Source organism: Mytilus trossulus, chromosome 5, assembly GCF_036588685.1.
Source record: "Mytilus trossulus isolate FHL-02 chromosome 5, PNRI_Mtr1.1.1.hap1, whole genome shotgun sequence".
Lineage (NCBI taxonomy): Eukaryota > Metazoa > Mollusca > Bivalvia > Mytilida > Mytilidae > Mytilus > Mytilus trossulus.
In genome coordinates, this window is record NC_086377.1 from 72,268,309 (window position 1) to 72,290,351 (window position 22,043).

Sequence of the window (22,043 nt, forward strand, 5' to 3'; positions counted from 1 at the left end):
TGAGAGATTAATTTCTTATTTTCAGTTTTTGAACTGTCCAAGGCTGTATATAAAAATAAATTTTATTCAATAAAATCAACAGTTGAAGTAGGTTTGTGACCTAGGTTTATCATTCTTTGATTAATGACATGTTTTGTGTGATTGCATTTAGTATCTGTATTATTTTACTGTACATAACATGCAAGAGGTGGCCATAACACAGGAAGAAGGCCTATCTCAATATGATGATAATGATGATATATATATATAGATGGTGCCTATGTAGAGGACATACTTGCCGATAAAAAAATGTCTTGTTTTTTTTTAACAAATAATTTACACTTGAAAATATTGCCGATTTTCCTTGTGAACAAAAATATCAAATCGCTAGCTTTATTCATTTGCAGGACAAATCATTTATCTACAAAATGCAACACTTTACAGTAAATGTTACCGCTCTTTTTATATTTATTCAGATGTTACCTATACCTTTCCTAAGCGAAAACTACCCTTTTATAATGTTTAATATTGTATTTTACCTTTTTCAGCACGTCTGAATTTTCGGTGGAAAAATTTGTTATACCCTCAGAGAATAAAATTCCAGAGTATTGGCTGGATGAAGGAATGTCCTGTGAAGTAAAGGGGTGTGAAACCCCTGTTATAAAAAGCATAGGCATGTACTGTAAACACTGGCTCCGCTTTCATACCAAGAACACATCAATCATTATATGCCGTTTCTGTCAACGGAAATAGACAGAAGATGTTGCATTTGAGGGACTTTCATAAGCTTAATATTAAAGCCCGAACAGAAGAAGTGATGAACACCATCCCTCAGCTGGTATATAATATGAATTATATTGACCCCGGCAAGATAATTAAACGAGTTTTAAGTAAACGTACAGGCAAGGGAAGCAGCTCAGAAGGAAAGACGCATTATTAGTGAGCAAATAAATAAGAAGGAATTATTTCCGAATCTACATGGAGCTGTAATCGTTCCAAGAGACCATGCACCACATATTTTCAAGATGCCGATTATGAAGGGAGGGCAGATATTGCAGTTAAAAAAGAAACCCGGATGGTGAAAGACATTTTGGACTTTTGGCAATTTATTTGGACTTTATAAAAAAAAAATATATATATATATATTTATAAGGAAAGCTGTTAATTAAATTTATTAAATTTCATGTTAAAATATTAGCAAGATTGTTGAAAATAAGATATATATGTTAAACACGAATAATGTATATTTTTCACATAAATTGATTCTTAGGGGGAGGAATGTAACAATTTCGCTATAAGATTAAGAATAATTATCTCCCTTGTGCTTATTTTGTTATTAATTTAATATTGTTAAGTATATTAAAGTTGTAATATATGATCTTTATAGATTATCACTTATTTATAAATAGCCATAAATTATCTTGGAAAAATTCTGAGATAACAATGGTGTCTTGCGAGTTGCAGGTCGTATCAGACATATGCTTACTAAGGGCGATAATACTGCAGACTTGCCACTAGACAAACATCCGTATATTATACCGAGAAACCACCATGTCACAATTCTTCTCATAAGACATTATCATGCGAAGGTTCAACATCAGGGCAGGACAATGACCGAAGGCGCAATACGTGCTGCTGGTTTATGGATATTAGGCGTTAAGCGAAAAGTCAATAGTGTCATCCATAATTGTGTACTTTGCAGGAAATTACGTGGCAAGTTCGGTTGGACTCAAATGGCAGACCTGCCAGCTGATAGGTTACAAGTTGATGCACCGTTCACTTATGTAGGTTTGGGTGTTTTCGGTCCATGGCAAGTTATTGTCCGTCGAACACGCGCAGCAAGTTCTTCAAACAAACGTTGGGGTCTATTATTGACATGCTTAGTATCTCGTGCAATACATGTGGAACTTATTGAGGAATTAAGTAGTGCCTCTTTTATTAACGCTTTGCGAAGATTTATTGCTTTGCGTGGACCAATTCAGGAATTGAGGTCAGACCGTGGTACTAATTTCATAGGTGCTGCGAAGGAGCTTAATATTGTATCAGAATTCTTTGAAGACACTCCGATGAAGCAGTTTTTATCAGACAATGAAATAGTTTGGATTTTCAACCCCCCTCATGCATCACATTTTGTTGGTGTGTGGGAGCGCATGATAGGCTCATGTAGACGTATTCTAGATTCATTGTTAATGCAAAATAAGTTCAAGGATTTAACACATGAAGTACTTTCAACATTAATGTGCGAAGTCAGTGCCATGGTCAATTCGAGGCCATTGGTTCCAGTTTCTAGTGATCCTGAAAGCCCGTCAGTTCTTTCGCCATCTCTTCTTTTAACGCAGAAGCCTGCGTCGTCAAGTGGATCTCTTGGACAAGTCGAATTCGGAACAAAGGATGCGATGCGAAGCCAGTGGAAACTTGTTCAGTATCTAGCCGACCAATTCTGGTCTCGTTGGCAAACAGAGTACATCGATAGCCTTCAGGCTCGTCCGAAATGGAAATCTGGAGGTGATAATTTCCTTGAAGGTGATGTCATTCTCATGCGGAAGACCGAGCTTCCTCGAAGTCAATGGCCACTTGGTGTTATTGACAAAGTATTTGAAAGTGATGATTCTAAAGTTAGAAAGGTCCAAGTGTCTATAGTCGTTGATGGACAAAGGAAGTCGTATGTGAGACCAATAAGCGAATTGGTTCGATTGATTGAAGCATCTTAAAACTCTTCAGTTCGACAATTGCAAGTGGTTTATATTATAGATACATTGTGAGATTTTTGAGAAATTTAGTATGATTTTTTATGTTCATTCATTGTCATTTTTTGAATGTATGTGTATTGTGAGTAACAATGTATCACACATCTTTTCTCTAGTTTTTCAAGTTTAACATGCTATAGAAGTAATAATTTTTTATCATGTGATTAAAGATAAATGAGTTAATTTTTGATAGCGATTTTCAGTTAGAAATATCGGAAGGGGAGTGTAATGTTACCGGAACGGATTTCCGATTTGTTTCCTTTATTAGTATTTCTGTAATGTCAGACGCATTTCCTGTCAAATTTGTTCTGCTTTCAACACTTATATTTGCTGGTTATAAGCGCCATAGAGTAAGTTCTTTACATTTATACGCTTTGAATTATTTCACACACAAGTCACGTTGTTCAAATCACTGTATGAAAAGTGCGAATCGTCAAATGAGTTGATCACATGGGTCATGTCAGATTTTTTAATTTTCACTGTATGGAACGTGTGAATCGTAAAAAGTTGTTTTTATTTTCAAGATTTTACTAGTATAAAGTCGGTGTTATTCATCCAATATTTTTATGTTTGGTATTGATTGTTTGTTATAAATGACTTATCATATGATTGATATATGTATGTTTGCTTGTCATTTACATTGTGTTATTTTCTTTTTTGTAGTCTTTTACCCTCAGTAGAAGGAGGAATAAACATATCCAAATTTATAGTGTTCTTTGATTTTGGGTCATGTAACATCACACTTTTGTTTTACATGTACCTGTAAAAGTGGCAGTTGATTTGAAGAAATTGCATCAGTGTGATCTATCTTGGTAAAAATCAGTATAATTATCACTATTAAACTGTATACATTTGTTGTTTTCAGTACAAGGTGAAATGAATTTATTGTATACACATGCTATTCAACAGATTCAATAGATTTTTATAGTTTTTAGCTCAGGTACTAATTTTGTTGGGCACTATACTATATATAAATATACCTTTGACAACCTTGCAGCCACATAAGCTGCAAAATCTGTCCGTGGGGACAGATCTGCCCACAATCACTACACACATCATGCAATTCAACTTTAGCACCACACAGTTGCAGCAGAAGTTCTGGTCCAACTTTACTGGCTTAAAACATGTTGAACAGCTGCAATATACAAATTTAAATCGACAGTTAGTATGAAAACTTAGATACGTGTAGCTGAAGCTTTAAAAGCTACAAAAGCCCAACATGATTCGACAAGTCAACTGAACAGTTTGGGAGTAGGGGGACATTATTTTTACCTACAGTTAGTAAAGCCTCAAGCTTCCCTTTTTTCATTTTTTTTGTTGGCAGCCATATATGTTTGCGGTTGCTAACTATAATTCTTAAAGGGGATCGCTAATGTACCATTTCCCTAAAGTTTGGCAGATACGTGCCCTTTATTCGGATTTTTTAATTGATTTTTTTTTAATTTACCCCTATTTTCTATTTATAGTAACGGTTGACAGGCGGGGCCATCAGGATACAATTTTGAAAGTTGATACTCCAAGGAAGATTTAGACCAGTTTTGGTTCAATTTGGCTAGTTTTACGAATCCGCAGACCCCAACTCTTGCCGAATTGGAAAAAAAAATAAAAAATTGGAAAACAACGATGCGAAAAAGCAGTGCTTTGCTGTAATAAAATATTAATTTGGTTTTTAGTTGTATTTTTCTTTTCTACTCTCCACAGTGCTTGAAAGAATAGGAATTTACGCTTGGCGATCGATGTTAGAAAGGACTTGAATGTTTTTGGCCATGGCTCGGTGGTTCTGTATAGTTGTTTTTGATTTCGATCTTGCGGTAATCAAGAACAAATTTGTAAAAGGGGAGTCGGATAGAGAAGATTTTTTAAATAGTTACTATTTTTCAAAGTATTTTTTTGTAAAATTACACCTAATTTACATAAATCAGTAAAACCAACAAGGCAGTTAACGTCATCAACCATAATTCTTAAAGGGGATCACAAATGTACCATTTCCCCAAAATTTGGTAGCTATTCGCTCTTTACAGTAATTTAAAGGATTTTTAAATGATTTTTTTATTGGTTTTGCGCCCACATTCTATTTACAGTAATGACAGCATGTTGGATGATGGTTCCCCACGGGTGACTGGGGTATAGAAATATGGTCACTTGGTCTTCTCCCGGCCGGTAGTAAAACGCTTGCCGAAGTGGGGCGTCCGTTTGGCTGTGCGGGATGTATCAAGTTTGCAGTCACGTCCGGTCAGAAGGGGGACGTTAAATCCGATGCCTCGTGTAAAGAGAGTGCCACGCTTTTGCACGTTAAGAACCCTTGCAACAACTCTTTTGAGGGGTCCGTAGGTGTCCTGTTGCAAGGCAAAATTTCTGTCCCTATCCAAGATCCCTCATTTTCCAGTTGCAGTCCAAATTTCCCCGACTATCATCCCAGATGGCCTCTGTCGTGTCAATCTACCTATTGTATTTATTGTGAACTTGTTCTCGTCCTGAATATGCATGAAATATTTGTCACTGGACGTTAAGCAACCAACAATCAATCAATGTTGGTTGATGGGCGGAGCCATCAGATATAATTTGGGAAGTAGGCACCCTAAATGATGATTCAGGCCAACTTTAGTTTATATTGGCCTGGTAGTTTCAGAGAAAATTTTAAAAGTTTATGACGGACAGACGGCGACAGACGCCAAGTGGTAATGGGCCAGAAACTTGTGAATGGTTAACGGATTTCTGTGAATTGTGATCTTTTTTATATGTGATGTTCTCTGAACTTAACATTGCCTTACATGTATTTGCCTAAATACTACCTTTAGCATACCTACTAAAACAACTATGTCTGCTCATTAGAAGAAGAAAAAAATACCTACCAAACTACATAATGCAATTTGGGTAGGGTCACGATATGGGAAACAAACATTTTATTAATCATGGCCATGTTTTCTGATATTTCTCCAAACAAGCACCAGATGTTAAACATATGCAGTGTCTCATTAGTCAGTATCGGTACATTGTAATTAAGAATCCCGATTTGCGGTGCTCTCTCAAAATATAGAACTTCAGTAAGCAAGCTCACATACCCCAAGTGTCCCCTCAAAATGCAATATACACGATATTGTTATGTAAAGTTCAATTTATTCCTTAGTGAACTATATGTAAGAAAACTCCCCAAAAATTCAAGATTTTCTCTCATGAACATTTACTTCATATCCATTCTTTTGTTACAATTCTGTGGAGTTTCAAATCATATCGAAGTAAAATGTAAGTCTCAAAAAACATTATAAATTTCCCTTTTCCCATAAAATAAATTGTGAAGTTTTGCTATGGGAAACCCCAAAATCAGCACCAATGCTGTGGAGTTTCAAATCATTCCAAAATAAACTATAAGAGAAATATAGATTCTTACATTGTTAGCAGTGGATTATCGTGTTTCTCCAATCGAGATAGTTAAATTATGAAATTTTAAGTCCGAGCCTTGGCGAGGACTTAAAATTTCATAATTTAACTATCGAGATTGGAGAAACACGATAATCCACTGCTAACAATGTAAGAATCTGTTTCTCTAATGACCAAAAAACCTATTTTAGTTTCATAAAAAAATAAATTCTCCCAACCATGCCTTAAACTACGTCATCCGGTGTTACGCGCCAGCATATTTATACGCACATAAGTCTTTTGTTTAATTTCAAGTATTATCTAAAAAAAACACCATCCAATTCAATTTGAATTCCAACATATTCATATTTAATCACAAAAAGAACATTAAAATAGTTTTTATCAATTGAACGTTGATAAGAAAAAAGAACTTTTTTCGCGTAGAATGAAACACAATATCACACTGTGTGATATTGTGTAATGAAGTTCACCGCTCACTGAAATAAACACGAGGAGAATGAATGAAGTTCAAAACGGCTGACCACAGTAGTTTATTCATCTTGTGAACTGTCACTCTCGATAACAAATCGGCGTTTCTTCTGAGGAGGCTGAACTGATGGTGATGTATTGTTAATATTGATATTAAATGTCCCTCCATAAATAGGTGCCCCAAAGATATAGTTCATTCCTGAACGCGGTGCATCGTGACTTTGGCTTTGCCCAACCACGAGTTGTGTCTCTGTTTGATGAACTGCTTGACGTCCCATCGTAACCGTCCTCGTTGTCTGCGAAGACTGTATTTGTTGCTCATTTTCATCCTGGTTACCTAAGATGCATTGACGTCCCATCGTAACCGTCCTCGTTGTCTGTGAAGACTGTATTTGTTGTTCATTTTCAGCCTCATGATCCTGGTTACCTAAGATGCATTGGGCTATCTGTTTATGTTTCTGAGGGTTCAGTTTTAAGTAAGTGGTGATACTCTGTATGTTTTTGTGTCCAGATATCTAAAAAATCAGTAAAAAAATCATAAACTTTCTAGTATGAACCATATGTGAATTTTTATGAAATAGTGTGGATCTGAGGAAGAAGTAAAGGTGGACTAGAATTTAGAATTGTGAAATATTAAATAAGGGTGTCTCATTGACAGATTGAGGGGTTCTGATCCTGGATCCAACTTACTGTTTTGTCAAATTCCTGTATCCGCTTACACTATGTATGTAACTTTGTAAGCAATTCTCATTTTTTGTAAATTCTTGTGTCCCCCCTAGTCCAAATAATTATGACGTCTCGTTAGGCTATTTTTTTATATTTTTTTTGGGACGCTGTACATTGATGTACGGCGTCCAAAAAATTATAAAAAAATAGCCTTTCAAGACGTCATAATTATTTGGACTAGTGTCCCCCTAGACTTCCTAACACAGTACAGTACAATAATTTGACTAACATGTGTCATGCTCTCAAAGAGTTAGCAATTCAGGGTTGCACTTAGACCCTAATGAGATCCACAAATAAAAAATAAATAATCCGACAATTTTAAAAAGGATTTCTTCAATTTTTGTGCTATTTTTACATTTCCTGACCGGTGTGAGAAAAAATATTTCTCCTCACTAGTGAAAAATCTGTTCTTGGCAAGTGATTGATTGAATTTCAATGGTTCAAAATTTGCCGTTATATAGCCTTTTTGTGCTAATGCGGCGTCAGCTGTGTGGCGTAAAGCAACTAACAATGAATCAATGAATTTAATCTTTGATAAAATTAGAGAAACAAATTCCACCGATATGTGTTTCCACTTTCAACAGTTAAATTTTTAATATTGAAAAGCTCAGCAAGCCTTGTGTTTTAAATTGTAAAATTTAACGTTAACTGTCTCGAGTGGAGAATTTCGTAACACTCTGTGAAATCTATATTTTCATATCTCCAGTTACAAAATTTTCTTATCAGATGATTGTTCAAAATTCAATCATGACAAAAATTGAGTTGATGAAAACTGTAATTAATGTAGTCAAGTGGTGTTGTAGTAATATTTTTATGATTAATAACCTGTTTGATATGATTATGTTCAATTCCCTCATCGTCAAGCTTCTGAAGCATAAACCTTCTAGCTGAATGGTTGGTTAGGCGCCTGTTTGTATTGTCATCTAGAGGTTGGTTCTCATCATTTTGAATGTGTTCTTTAATAATACCTACAAGTATATGTACAGTATTAATAATTAAAAGCAGTAATTAAAAGAACATGCTGGTTATACACATGTACAGTGTTTATATGGGGAAATTCAAATATGGTATCAAATTTTCTTGATTTCTTCTGAATTTCCTATTGTGACGTCATTAAAAAAGACAACCATGATGACGTCACTTATATGTATGCCTTCAAATTGATATTTTATTGTGTGTTTTTCTATGTTGTGATGTTATACTATTCATTTTTGTGTCAGTAAAAGGGAGAAGGTTTGGTACCATTAAAACATTTAATCCCTCTGCAAATGTTTGCACCTGTCCTAAGTCAGGAATCTGATGAACACAACAGTAGTTGTTGTTTGTTTATGCAATTTATACATGTTGCTTGTTTCACTTGTTTTTATAAAAGACCATTGGTTTTCCCGTTTGAATGAATTTACACTTTAAATTTGGGCTCTTTATAGCTTGTGTTATCCAAGGCTACATGTTGAAGGCTGTACCTTGACCTGTAATGGTTTACTTTTATAAATTGTAATTGGATTGAGAGTTGTTTCTCTAGTTTTCGTGCTATTTTCACCTTTCTCGACCGGTGTGAAAAAAATATTTCTCGTCTCTAGAGAGAAATTTGTTCTCAGCAAATGATTGGTTGAATTTCAATTATGACATCAAAATTTCTTGCATTCTTCTGAATTTTCTATTGTGACGTCATGAAAAAAGGTGATTGGGTTGAGAGTTGTTTCTCTAGTTGTCGTGTTATTTTCACCTTTCTCGACCGGTGTGAGAAAAATATTTCTCGTCTCTAGAGAGAAATTTGTTCTTGTTCTCAGCAAATGATTGGTTGAATTTCAATTATGACATCAATTTTTTTTGCTTTCTTCTGAATTTTCTATTGTGACATCAGGAAACTAGGTGAATTTAAAAATTTAACTGTTTGAGTGGAGAAATATTGTAATACAGTCTTGATGCAGTTGTGAAATCTATATCTCATTGGCACTCATACCATATCTTCCTATGCATGTACATTGTACCAATAAAGAGCACAACTTTCAGCAAATCTCTCAAAAGGAATATCTCGTGTATTATATTTCTCCAGTCTTGACAGTTAAATTTTAAATATATTCAAAATCTTGGCACGCCTTGCATTTTAAATTTTAAAATTTAACTGTCTCTCGTGGAGAAATATAACACGTAATATGTGTCTTTGTGGCATGTACAAATGTTTTATGCTTGCGTTAAAACTTACATGTAATCTTTTTTTTTAGGTTAAAGGATAGAGTTAATTTTGGATTTTTATCAACCTTAAATAAAATTTTAAGACGGCAGGGTTGAGGAATTTTCTGGATATATCGAGAATTTTTTATAAAAAAAGGGGGGAAACATATCAACCAAAGTATTGAGTATTTGACACAGATTATTCTACATGTACATGTATTTAAACTATCCTTGTTAGTACAATGGTCAGTACACTCATCTACAGATGAGGGATCTGGGTTCGATTCCTGGACTTGGAGTTTACATGTAGAGTCAAAATGTGTCTATTTACTCTTGCTTAAATTTGAATAAAAATGTACAAGTAACTTAATTTGACCATTGTTGAAATTTTAATTATCAACATGTTGTTCACAGTTCTACCTTCATATTGGTAAATACTCAATGATGACTTTCATTTTTTTTTTAATTTCAAAACTAAACTTATTTATAAAAGAAACAGATTAAACAGTTATCTGTCACTGTTGACAAATAGGTTTCTCAAATCTTTCTCCAATCAATGAATTTGGGAAAACCTGCACATTTCTTGAGTGGTGTGAGTAAACTATTTTTCACCACTAGTAAAATATCTGTTCTAAATCAAAATTGATTATGACGTCATCATGTTTTGTTTTTTTCAGAATTTTCATATTGTGACGTGGGGGAAAAAAGGCGACCTTGCCTGATGACATTGCATATATTAAAGGAACACAAGTTTCTAAAAATCTTTGAAAAAGAATGATACAAATCATTAAACAAACTAATTTCGACACTATAAGTTATAACTCGTGTATTACAATATTTCTCCACTCTCGACAGTTAAATTTAATTATTTAAAAAGCTCGGCAAGCCTCGCTCTTTAAATAATAAAATTTAACTGTCTCGAGTGGAGAAATATTGTAATACACTTGTTGCAGTGTATGAATCAATATATACATTAATAACAAGTAAATGTACCCGTTTACAATATTTTATTACCTGTATTTAAAGCCATTTTCTTCATGAATTTTCCTAATTTATTGATACCAATTCTTTGTGCCTTAAACCAAAGGGCTGACTTGTCAGGGTTGTTGTTCTCCTGAATGTAGAAGGGATCTTCAGGCTTACTATATTTTGTAGGTCTTTTTGACTTGTAAAGCTTGTATGCAGCTACAGGACATTTTGTTTGATCAGTTGTGGCCCAGGCCCTTTGAGGAATTTCTCTTGTGTTTTTCAGATTTGCTCCAGTTCTTGTTTTAGTATTTCTCTCGTTCATTTGCAAGTATTCCTGACTTTTAGAGTCTTTACATAGTTGGACATCCCCCTATGTCATCTGATAATGTTCAGTTACACCACGTAGGCCAAAATATATTGTGTTAAAAATCCAGAGAGTGTGCAATAGAGTTGTAGGATTGGACAAGCCCAGCTGCCCAGTTTTAAACATTGCTTCAATGTCATCATCAGTGAGTGTTTCAGCTCTTTTATCACCATTTCCTTTACCCATTTTTTTTAACGCTATCTGTTTTGCCGTAAGAACATCTCTGGTTTTAGCAAATTCTACACTTTTACTTAATTCATAGCCATAATCATTGCTCCTCAGTATTCTATCAAATGAACACATCATTCCACGTAGTGAGGATGTCTCATACTCTTCTCCATCAGTTTTTCTCACAGAGAAAAAGTACTGACATAAAAGACTGTTTAATTCTTCAGGTGGAATTTTATAAATTTCTCTTTTTTCATTTTTCTGTTGTAGGAACTGTGTAAGTGTGCGCATATCACTTATATTTTTTCTGGCAGTGCCTTGATTTTCCTGATCTTTAACAAATTGTTCTACAGTTGATTCATCAACTGGAACAAACTGTCTTGGTTTTGATGCTTTTGAACTAGGCTTTTGTGTAGGTGCTTGAGGTGGTGCTGACACATTTACATGAGCTTCATTTGGCGTTTTATCAACTTCATTCAACTCTGGCTCAAACAGATACAGGAGTTCATCAGGAACATGTGGTGGGGAGTCATGTTCTAATGGGTGTGTGACTGTTCTGTCAGGCTCAGAAATAATGTCAAACCTGTATCTGGCCTCAGTTACAAGTTTACCACCTTCTAGCTGAATTTCCCACAACGGAAACCCAAAGTTGTCTGTTTTACCTTTTATAACTCCCATTTGCCCCCCTACAAGTCTGACTTTTTGTCCCCGTGTCAAGTTTTTGTTGAGCGACATTTCTTTCTTATAATGAAAATTGCAGACGACGAGTTCTCGATAGTTTGTTTACACGTATTAAGATGTTTATCGAAGAAGGCCGAGAATTCTTGTTAACCTTGAAAAAGTAGTTCCGACAGGTCACGAACTTTGATTATCCAATCAATTGCTGAGAACAAATTTCTCTCTAGAGACGAGAAATATTTTTCTCACACCGGTTGAGAAGTGTGAAAATAGCTCGAAAATTAGAGAAACGGTGTTCACAAACTTTCCAATATGAAGAAATGGCTAAGTCCATGTTTTGCTATGGGAAACCCCAATGGTAAATTTGGGCGGAAGATGTGCGACACGTTGAAGTTTCCTCACTGATTGCAATAATTAACACATTTGATTTCCTTCTCTGTTTGTGCCCGAAAATTGTATAATGTCCGTGAAAGCATTTTCATTTGATCTTAGATTCTGAAAAAGATACTTTCGGGCACTGTGATTTGTTAAACGCTAGTTTTCATCTAACCCTCCTTCAATCTTCAGGGTTTTAACTATTGAACCCATTTGTTTCTTTCCCAATTTCGGGCGAAAAACCATATTTTGGATCGTGTATCTGCGAAATATGGTCACTTCGGTCTTCTCCAAACCATCATTAACAAAAAACGCTTGTCGAATGGGGCGTCCGTTTTGGTCTGAGGGATATATCAAGTTCGCAGCCACGTCAGGTTAGAATAGGGACATTTAATCCGATACCTTGTGTAAAGAGGGTGCACGCTCTTTGCAGTTAAGAACCAAATGACAAATTAGGTAGTGCTGTTGACCAACAAAAGAAAAGCAGCAGTCTAGGCAAGGATTTCCATGATGGTGTCTTCTCTTGGTGTTACCCATAGGTCAGCAAAGGAGTGTAAAGATAAGTGGGGCAACACCAAGAAAGAGGCAAAGAAGATCTTCTCAGTATTAACAGAGAACATAGAAAGACGGCTGGTGGAACACAAGCTAAACCAGTGAGTCTGGCAGTTAACAGGACAATAGACCTCTGCTTCCTTCAAGGACATTATTGGTATGTAAGGTATGTAATATTTTGTCTTATCAATTTAAAATGTTGACCTTGCTCTCACAATCAATGACAATGTAAACATTACAAGTTCCGCATGTTATGAAAAAAATTATAACTTCTTGAAATGTAATTCAATCGTATTTGTGTTTACCATGTCAATATGCGAATAAAGACAAGATTTTAACCCTATAATTTCTTATGAATCTACATCACTGTCCCATGCTGATATGAATGAAGATCATACCATAAAAATATTCGTCCCTATATCCTGTATTGCTCGAATTTTACAACTTTCCAAAAAAACATCATACTAACTTTGTTCTTATTAAGACTTCCTTGTAGGAAGTTTTTCAGGAAATCATCATGTATTATGTATTATGATGGTTATCAAAAACTAGAAACTAAAAATTTTGCGCATGAATTGGCTTACGACATTAAACTTAAAGCTATTTTGTCTTTGTTTTAGCTGGCGCAATTGAGGCTAGATTGTCAGAGAAGATTCTGAAATGGCCTGAATAGGGTCCCAGGATTTATTTGATTACTTTTTTTTAACCATGTAAAAAGTTTCCGCTTAAAAGGAAATAAATCTAAGGTTAGTGGTAGATTATATGATTTATTTCGAAGGCAATGTCGTTCTCAGTGACAACGGGTGTGAATTTAATTCGAGATTAACTGCTTTCTTACAGGAACAGTATGGATATAAATAAATTCGTACAACTCCTGACCATCTAACGGAAGATGTGAGAGATACAATCAACCATGAAAGTCAATGATGAAAGAAACTGTTGAGGAAAAAGCGAGTGAATGGGAAAAGTTTGTACCAAAATGTGCCTTTGCCTACAATACCTCTAAGCATGCTAGTATCAAGTATTCACCATTTTGTATTAATGGATTTATTGTTGTTTTCTTTACGTTCAGTGGCAAATATTTCATGCATATTCAGGACGAGAATAAGTACACAATAAATACAATAGGTAGGTTGTTACAATAAGACAACCTGGGAATATGGTCGGGGAAATTTAGACTGGGAAAATGAAGTTTTTTTGGATAGAGACGGAAATTTTGCCTTGCAACAGGCCACCTACGGACCCCTCAAAGAGTTGTTGCAAGGGTCTTAACGTATCAGGAGCGCGACACTCACTTTACACGAGGAATGGAACGAGCAAAGATAGTAAGACAGGCGATGGATTCCATGGTAGCGGGCTGTGAAAGAAGACTAAATGAGTCTACTATATTAATGATGGCAAAGGCTATGGCTATCAAATATCCTGTATTGAGAGACAGTAGAGATGGGCCTGTGAAAGACAATTATGTAGTGATGTATGTCTGAAACAACTGAATGGAAGGTAGACATTTAGTAGAAATTAATTACAGGTAATATAAAATTAAGGAGTTTTCATGTATAACGGTATTTTGAGAATAAAAATCAACGCAGCTCCTCAGAGAATTCCTTTTTTTTTATTTTACAGATCTGGAACCATGACATCCAAGAAGGATATCAGTGAGGTTACAGGTTAATGTTTAAGTGTATGAATGGTCTAGCACCTGACTATCTATCTATTAAATTTACTGCTTGTGCTGATCTTTATAATCATTGTCTGAGATCGACAACATCAGGACTTCTTCATGTAACAAGACCTAATTCCGATTTTTTAAAAAGAACTTTTAAATATTCTGGTCTTATTACCTGGAATAATTTACCAAATAATATTAAAGAAATAGATAATTTAGATACATTTAAGACCAATTGTTCACACTATTCTCTAAGTGAACAGAATAAAGATGCACGAAACTAATGCATATTTTTTCTTCTACTGAATTCATATATGTGCTTATTATATCAAACCTGCTATATTTAACTGTATTATGTATTTTATTTTGTATGTATTTTTGTCCGTTTTCTATTTGTATTAATAGTTTGTGAAGGCCTCATGGAAGATTAACATGTAATTGTTAAATGTGTTACCTTCGTTAAATAAAGAATTTTATTATTATTAAAGTATTGGTTAGCTAATCTTGCTTTGTTTTAACATATCACATGCCGCTTTTTTCTTATTCTGCTTCACTGTCAGAATGAGACGGAAATATTATAATAGAACGCAGATGACTATTAAACAAGAAAAGGAACAATTTAACAGAACACAGACACATCTACTATCTACGAATACATTAATTGATTTGAGTGTCTGACGTCAGAAAATTTTATACGTCAATCAAATTTGTCGTTCAATGTACATACAAACAATTTTAAAATTTACATAGGCAATGTTAGCATACAGGGTTAGAAAATCAATAGAATGTAAGAATAAACTTCAGAAATTGACCGATATTAAAATCAGTCCAAAAGTTATATATAGAATTTATAAGAATCCAAAAACAGTTGATTCCGCTACGTCATTGAATGATTTTGACATTTGTGGTTCAACGTACATAGAACTTCATAAAAGAAATATATCATAATGACATATAATAGAACAATATCAAACTGACGGGATTTTTTAAAGTACACGTTATAAGAACATAAGTAATACAAAAAGTCGCATATTCAAAACAAACCTCTAAAAAATGAAAGCCAATACAAACACGTTGAGGAGATGTATAAGTACCGAGCCACGTCAAACGGATATCGCATAAATCCATTCAACAGTAAAAGTAATATTAATAATAGAACAGAGACAAATAAAAGAACAACAAAACACGTGGTTAAGATTATAAACAACATCAGTGCGCAGAATCTATACATCAAGACCATCGTGTATTATTTGAGAAGTCGATACTTGATATTTATAAACAATTTGCAAAAGTAAAGTAACAAAACATACAACAGATAACTGTTATAACTTATGACTTATAGCCTGTCTTGAGATGGAGCTATTAAATGTCTAAAACTTTATTTAATCACAAATTCACTTTACGAACATATCCTCAAATCAATAGTAACTACCTATTTTCTGTAATAAACGGACTTTATTAAAATTTAGCACCGGAAAAGTATACCTATGTATCTTGAGACGGTCCCTCACATTTAACTATCAATAATTACATACCTTAAAGGTCAAGGTCACTTGATTGTTTTTACACAAAAACGTGTTCATCCTAAGTTGACTAATGCAGTCTGGAGTGTTTGAGGGTGGCTTGATACAAGCCGGCTCAATGCAGCAACTCCCAGATGTAGCAAAACCCGTGAAAACAAGAAGTTTATTACGTAAGTGAGTAGATATGTAGTGTTCTGGGGTTCTATAACTATATATGAAAGCCTAATGTTCTATAAATGTTCTTTATTTCCATACATTACATACTTCCCATGGGAAGGTAGAAAGCGGAAATTAATAAAACGTTCCTATTAAAATATGTCTTAGTATAATAAACAAAAATACACAAATTAGGTAAGTATCAGGTAATTACACATGCACTAACAGTATATGAAAACACACACCTAAATCAATCAATCAGTCAAAAGCTCACACATCGAAATCCTAGTTAAACACTTGCAAAGTGTCCTATAAAACCTGTGCCTCTAAATATTTTCATGCTTATATATGCATGCCTAAACCATGACTACAAACTAGCATATAAGCATTCCTAAGGTGTAAATATACATAACCAACAATTCCTAGTGTGTAAGTTTGCCTATCACTACATGTAAGAAAAGATAATGGTTGGTAATAGTTATCAAAAGTACCAGGATTATAATTTTATACGCCAGACGCGCGTTTCGTCTACATAAGACTCATCAGTGACGCTCAGATCAAAATAGTTAAAAAGCCAAACAAATACAAAGTTGAAGAGCATTGAGGACCCAAAATTCCAAAAAGTTGTGCCAAATACGGCTAAGGTAATCTACTCCTTGGGAAAGAAAATCTTTAGTTTTTCGAAAAAATCAAAGTTTTGTATACAGAAAATTTATAACTAGAGGCTCCAAAGAGCCTGTGTCGCTCACCTTGGTCTGTGTGAATATTAAACAAAGGAAGCAGATGGATTCATGACAAAATTGTGTTTTGGTGATGGTGATGTGTTTGTAAATCTTACTTTACTAGTCTTGCTGCTTACATTTATCTCTATCTATAATGATTGATTGATTGTTAGCTATCTATAATGAACTTGGCCCAGTAGTTTCAGTGGAAAATGTTAATAAAAATTTACAAATTTTATGAAAATTGTTAAAAATTGACTGTAAAGGATAATAACTCCTTAGGGGATCAATTGACAATTTCGGTCATGTTGACTTATTTAAAATCTTACTTTGCTGAACATAATTGCTGTTTACAGTTTATCTCTATCTATGATAAAATTTAAGATAATAACCAAAAACAGCAAAATTTCCTTAAAATTACCGATTCAGGGGCAGCAACCCAACAATGGGTTGTCAGATTCATCTGAAAATTATAGAGCAGATAGATCTTGATCTGATTAATAATTTTACCCCGTGTTGGATTTGCTCTAAATGCTTTGGTTTTTGAGTTATAAGCCAAAAACCTATGTTCTATTTTTAGCTGTGGCGGCCATCTTGATTTGATAGTCGGGTCATCGGACACATTTTTAAAACAAGATACCCAAAAGATGATGATTGCCAAGTCTGGATTAATTTGGCCCAGTAGTTTCAGAGGAGAAGATTTTTGTAAAAGATAACTAAGATTTACGAAAAATGGTTAAAAATTGACTATAAAGGGCAATAACTCCTAAACGGGTCAACTGACCATTTCGGTCATGTTGACTTATTTGTAAATCCTACTTTACTAAACATTTTTGCTGTTTACAGTTTATCTCTATCTATAATAATATTCAAGATAATAACCAAAAACTGCAAAATTTCCACAAAATTACCAATTCAGGGGCAGCAACCCAACAACGGATTGACCGATTCATCTGAAAATTTCAGGGCAGATAGATCTTGACCTGATAAACATTTTTACCCCATGTCAGATTTCCTCTAAATGCTTTGGTTTTTGAGTTATAAGCCAAAAACTGCATTTTACCCCTATGTTCTATTTTTTGCCGTGGCGGCCATCTTGGTTGGATGACCGGGTCACGCCACACATTTTTAAACTAGATACACCAATGATGATTGTGGCCAAGTTTGGTTCAATTTGGCCCAGTAGTATCAGAGAAGATTTTTGTAAAAGTTAACAACGACGACGGACGACGGACGATGGACGCAAAGTGATGGGAAAAGCTCACTTGGCCCTTCGGGCCAGGTGAGCTAAAAATGACCATATAATTGATATTCATGTCAACATCGAAGTGCTGACTACTGGGCTGGTGATACCCTCGGGTAACCTAGGGCGTATTTGTTTGGTCTGCAGGATCGCTACTGGATCGCTCCGCGATAGTTGGTTTGGGAACAGCTGGTCTACTGGAGAGCTACCGCTTCTCCATTTCGAGACCCAGGTAGCAAGTGGAGAGACCACGTGACAACTTCATTCACCATGGCCGAAACGGAAAGCGTGCATTTGCAGTGTGAATCTTGCAAATCTCTTTACAGCAATATGGACGAATTTTTACGCCATTCTTGTATCAGTGCAGGTAAATGATTCGATAACAATATGCACAAATGTGTAATGCATCATATTCAAGCATTTTCCCATATTCTTTAAATGTATATTTTACTCAAGCATTGACTTTCAATCGTCCCCTTTATAAGTTTCGGCCCTTATATGAATTTCAGCTGATCTCGTTGATGGCACGTATATATATATAACATATTAAAAATGGTAGACAGGTTGATTTAATGGTACACAATCGTTTCTTTTTATCTTATTAAACAAAAGAAATGTGTGCAATATCCAACAAAGTTTAATAATTGGTTCAAAAGCCAAATTTACCTCTTGGCATGCCACCCTCCCCCCCAAAAAGTAAAGAAGTTCAGTTCAGTTTCTTGTATATTCCTCCATTAATTGTGGAGCACTACCCAAAGGGTATAGTTTTAGCAACTATGTACACCTTAAAACATAAGGAAACAAATAATTGTATACAGATGACTGAATTTGGTTATAATAATCACTAAATGATAAATATCATAATTAATTCATAGGAATGTCATCATAAAGTTTAAAAAAATATATAATAATTCATATGTGCTGAGTTGTAAGAAAATTTTAAGAACCAAATGGTATTAAAACAATGGGCTTTTAAAAAAAAATAATTTGATTCTAAATTTTCTTGGAAAATAGTTTGTTTCAAAAGGGTGAAAGGAAGTGGGAAAAGTGGTTTCTTTTTCTTTTTAAAAAAAGGGGTAAAAATACAACGTTGAACTTAGGAAAAAACAATATTGTTCCTGTATGTTATTAAAAAATATAGTTTGTATTTTTACGAATGTCGAAAAACATTTGTTTATCCTGAGAAAAAAACCATGCTTCCCACCCAAAAGATGTATGGTCCATGTCTTAAACAAAATGAATGGAAATAAATTGAACAACTACTACAGTAAAGACATTATATTTATACATTTCATTAGATTTCGTAATTTTTGATTGGCTGAAAACAATCGTGAGGCACTCCCATATCACATTTTATTTCCATATAAAATACAGCAGCTATGACTGCACGTGCTATCCCTGACAATGTCAAAACAATGCATTTACATGTATTAAAAAAAAACAAAAAAAACCAGAAAGCTTGATATAACTCTTAATTTCATGGTTGTAGCATAAAAATGTAATTATAAGAATTGAATGCTTCTTTTTATAATTTTATAAGGGTGTAAAAGTGTTGATCATGCGCACATTTTTAATATAAAGCGCTTCCACACTTTATACAAAATGTGCTTCGGTCAACGCTTGTACTGACTCCCAATAAAATTAAAAAAAGAAGCATTCAATTCTTAAATAAATATCTTTACCTTGAGGCTAAAATGACTGTGTCTAAACTTCATATATGCGGGGACCAAAAAAAGTGCACAGCAAAATCCAGTTAAGTTTTTAATTTTCTGAAACATTAAATACATTTGAATTTTATATATCTACATGTAGGTCATGCCATGCCTTTAAACTTTTCCAGCTGCACAGGTTTGTCTGTGCTCACAGTAAATTTTGAGGTGTAAACAGCCATTTTAGCTTAAAGTAAAGAAGCTACATGTACATGCAATATCTAATCCCATTTTTCCAATGGTGACCTTTATTTACATGTTTAAATAATTTTTAATTGTAGGCCTAAACTCCCAACAGTCTACATGTACAGAGACTGGTGATTCCCGTGATGATTCAGCCTCATCATCATGCTCAACATCCAACTCACCGTCTTTTTGGAGCGATTCAGCAACGAAGATTCTTATCAATGAGGTGAAACAAAGAGAAGTTCTTACAAACAAAGGGAAGCAAACTAAAAAGAGAATGTGGGAGGATATTTCAAAAGTATTGGCTGGAAATGGTTTCCGGTTTACATGGGAGCAGGTGCAAGGGAGGATGAAGACTCTTACTACCAACCTGAAGAAAATCAATGACCACAATTCAAAATCAGGTAATGACAGAAAAACATGTCCATATATGGAAGAAATGAGTGAATTGTTTCAAGGAAATCCCGTTATAAAACCCAAATCAACCTTGGGCACATCTATTTCAAACAAGAGAAAGCAATGCAGTGAGGATTCTTTGGAAAGTAGTACCGGTATATCAGATGATGAAGATGATAAGAATAAAAAGAGTACTGAAAAAGCTGGCACATGTACGTCAATCAAAAAAAAAAAATCTGCAGCTACTGAGATTGTTGAATTTCTCAAAGATTACACAGGAAATCAGAAAGAGGAGAGGGCTTCAAATATGAAAGAAAGAAAAGTAATGCATAATGAAAAAATGGACTTGTTAAGAGAATTCATTAATGCTGTTAAAAAATAAGTCGACATGTAGGTGATCAGGGTTGTTGCATGTGTAAATAAGTGGGTTAACATTGTTTTTTTTATGTACATCATTTAGAAGATAAAGCAACAAAACAACATCATGCTTAACAGTTAGTTTTTTTACAATACAGAAATAATGTTTGAGTGAAGTGTATACATTGTGTATCCATACATTTTTATACATGTAGTATTTAATTACAAACTGTTCAGAGATTTTTATTCTCTTTTGTAGGATTTATGGATTTAACAGAAGAATTAATTAAAGGGGTCTTAAAATTTATTAGTGCCACTGAATTGTTAATGACTGTTTCTAAAGTCAATAAAAAATTGCATGACATCATTCAGAGAAATTGTGGAGTGTTTGTTGAAGTGTCATTTAATGAAGATTGTTTTGTCATTGATAAGCAAACTCTAAAATTATCAACAATGTCAGTGGAAAAACTACATACATTTGAAGTAGGGAGTCAAATTTTTGATATGACAAAACTAGAATTTAATCAAATCATATCAAGACTTGCAGGAGGTTACCATTTGAAAAGGCTCAATTTATGTGAAAGCCCATTGTTCGATTTTTCATTTTTGCAAAACTTGGTAACCTTGACATCTTTGGACATTTCAAACACCCAAATTATTGATGATGAGTTGAAATATTTAAAAAATCTCTCAAATTTGACAGAACTTTATTTATCATTTACAGCTTTGTCTGTAAACTCAATTGTAAGCATTTTGGGTTATATGCCTTTAAAAAATTTGAATGCTTGTCAAGTGAAATTCAGTTTTGTGAAGTTTCGCGAGTGTTTTGTGAAATGCCCTACATTGCAATACATTCATACTTCTTTTATTTCAAAAGAAGATGAGTCAAATGCTAAATCTTTTATTTACATGATACAAAATTTCAAGGATGTCAAATTAGCTGTCTTCTGAGATTAGATTTGTGTTGGTTTATAGTTGTTTTTAAAGTATATAGACAAGACTTTTAAATGTGCTCTGTTTCATTTAAGAGATCAATGTTATAGTAATAACAAGATTAGTTCTTTTTGTTTATCAAAGTTTGAAAGCGGAGTATGAACTTAAACCTAATAGAGACAATAGTATACTTTACAAGGAATTGTACTAGATGTTTTATGTTGTGCACAAGACAATTTAAAAAAAAAGTGTATATTCTAATTTTGCAAGACAGCAATGTATTTGTATCTATTTTAACATGTTTAGAGTACTTGGTTTACAGTATTTTTGTTTTAAATTTGTGATACTTTTTTACAACAGTCAGTTGTTATCGATTGTTACCTTTTTAATTTGTTATTGATTAAAGATTTATATATCAAAGTCTTGTTTTTGTTATACTACATGAGGCCTTGTTGCGAATGAGACATATCACTGGTTTTGTACCTGAGGCTATACATGAGCAACATGATGGGTGCCACATGTGGAGCAGGATACTACTGAAAAAGTCCTGTTTTTGAAGGAGGTCTTGTTGCT

The 22,043-nt window shown here is 34.1% G+C and overlaps 2 protein-coding genes across 2 annotated transcripts; both read left to right on the plus strand.

Annotated features, from left to right (window-relative positions):
* The first annotated feature begins 1,421 nt into the window (after positions 1-1,421).
* Positions 1,422-3,472, plus strand: LOC134719142 (uncharacterized). The gene is made up of 2 exons (XM_063582120.1): positions 1,422-3,076; positions 3,390-3,472. Exon 1 carries the CDS (start codon positions 1,458-1,460, stop codon positions 2,688-2,690), a length of 1,233 nt encoding a protein of 410 aa, XP_063438190.1. The 5' UTR covers positions 1,422-1,457; the 3' UTR covers positions 2,691-3,076; positions 3,390-3,472.
* A 14,542-nt stretch (positions 3,473-18,014) lies between these two features.
* On the plus strand, positions 18,015-20,750 carry LOC134718272 (uncharacterized). The gene is made up of 2 exons (XM_063580766.1): positions 18,015-18,256; positions 19,880-20,750. The coding sequence occupies exons 1-2, from the start codon at positions 18,160-18,162 to the stop codon at positions 20,560-20,562; spliced, it is 780 nt and encodes a 259-aa protein (XP_063436836.1). The 5' UTR covers positions 18,015-18,159; the 3' UTR covers positions 20,563-20,750.
* The last annotated feature ends 1,293 nt before the right edge of the window (positions 20,751-22,043 follow it).

Bases quoted from the DNA above. Each gene is read 5' to 3' on its own strand.
- LOC134719142 (XM_063582120.1), top strand. From the start codon at position 1,458: ATGCTTACTAAGGGCGATAATACTGCAGACTTGCCACTAGACAAACAT.
- LOC134718272 (XM_063580766.1), top strand. From the start codon at position 18,160: ATGGCCGAAACGGAAAGCGTGCATTTGCAGTGTGAATCTTGCAAATCT. The intron at 18,257-19,879 runs GTAAATGATTCG...TTTTAATTGTAG, and splicing joins CCATTCTTGTATCAGTGCAG to GCCTAAACTCCCAACAGTCT.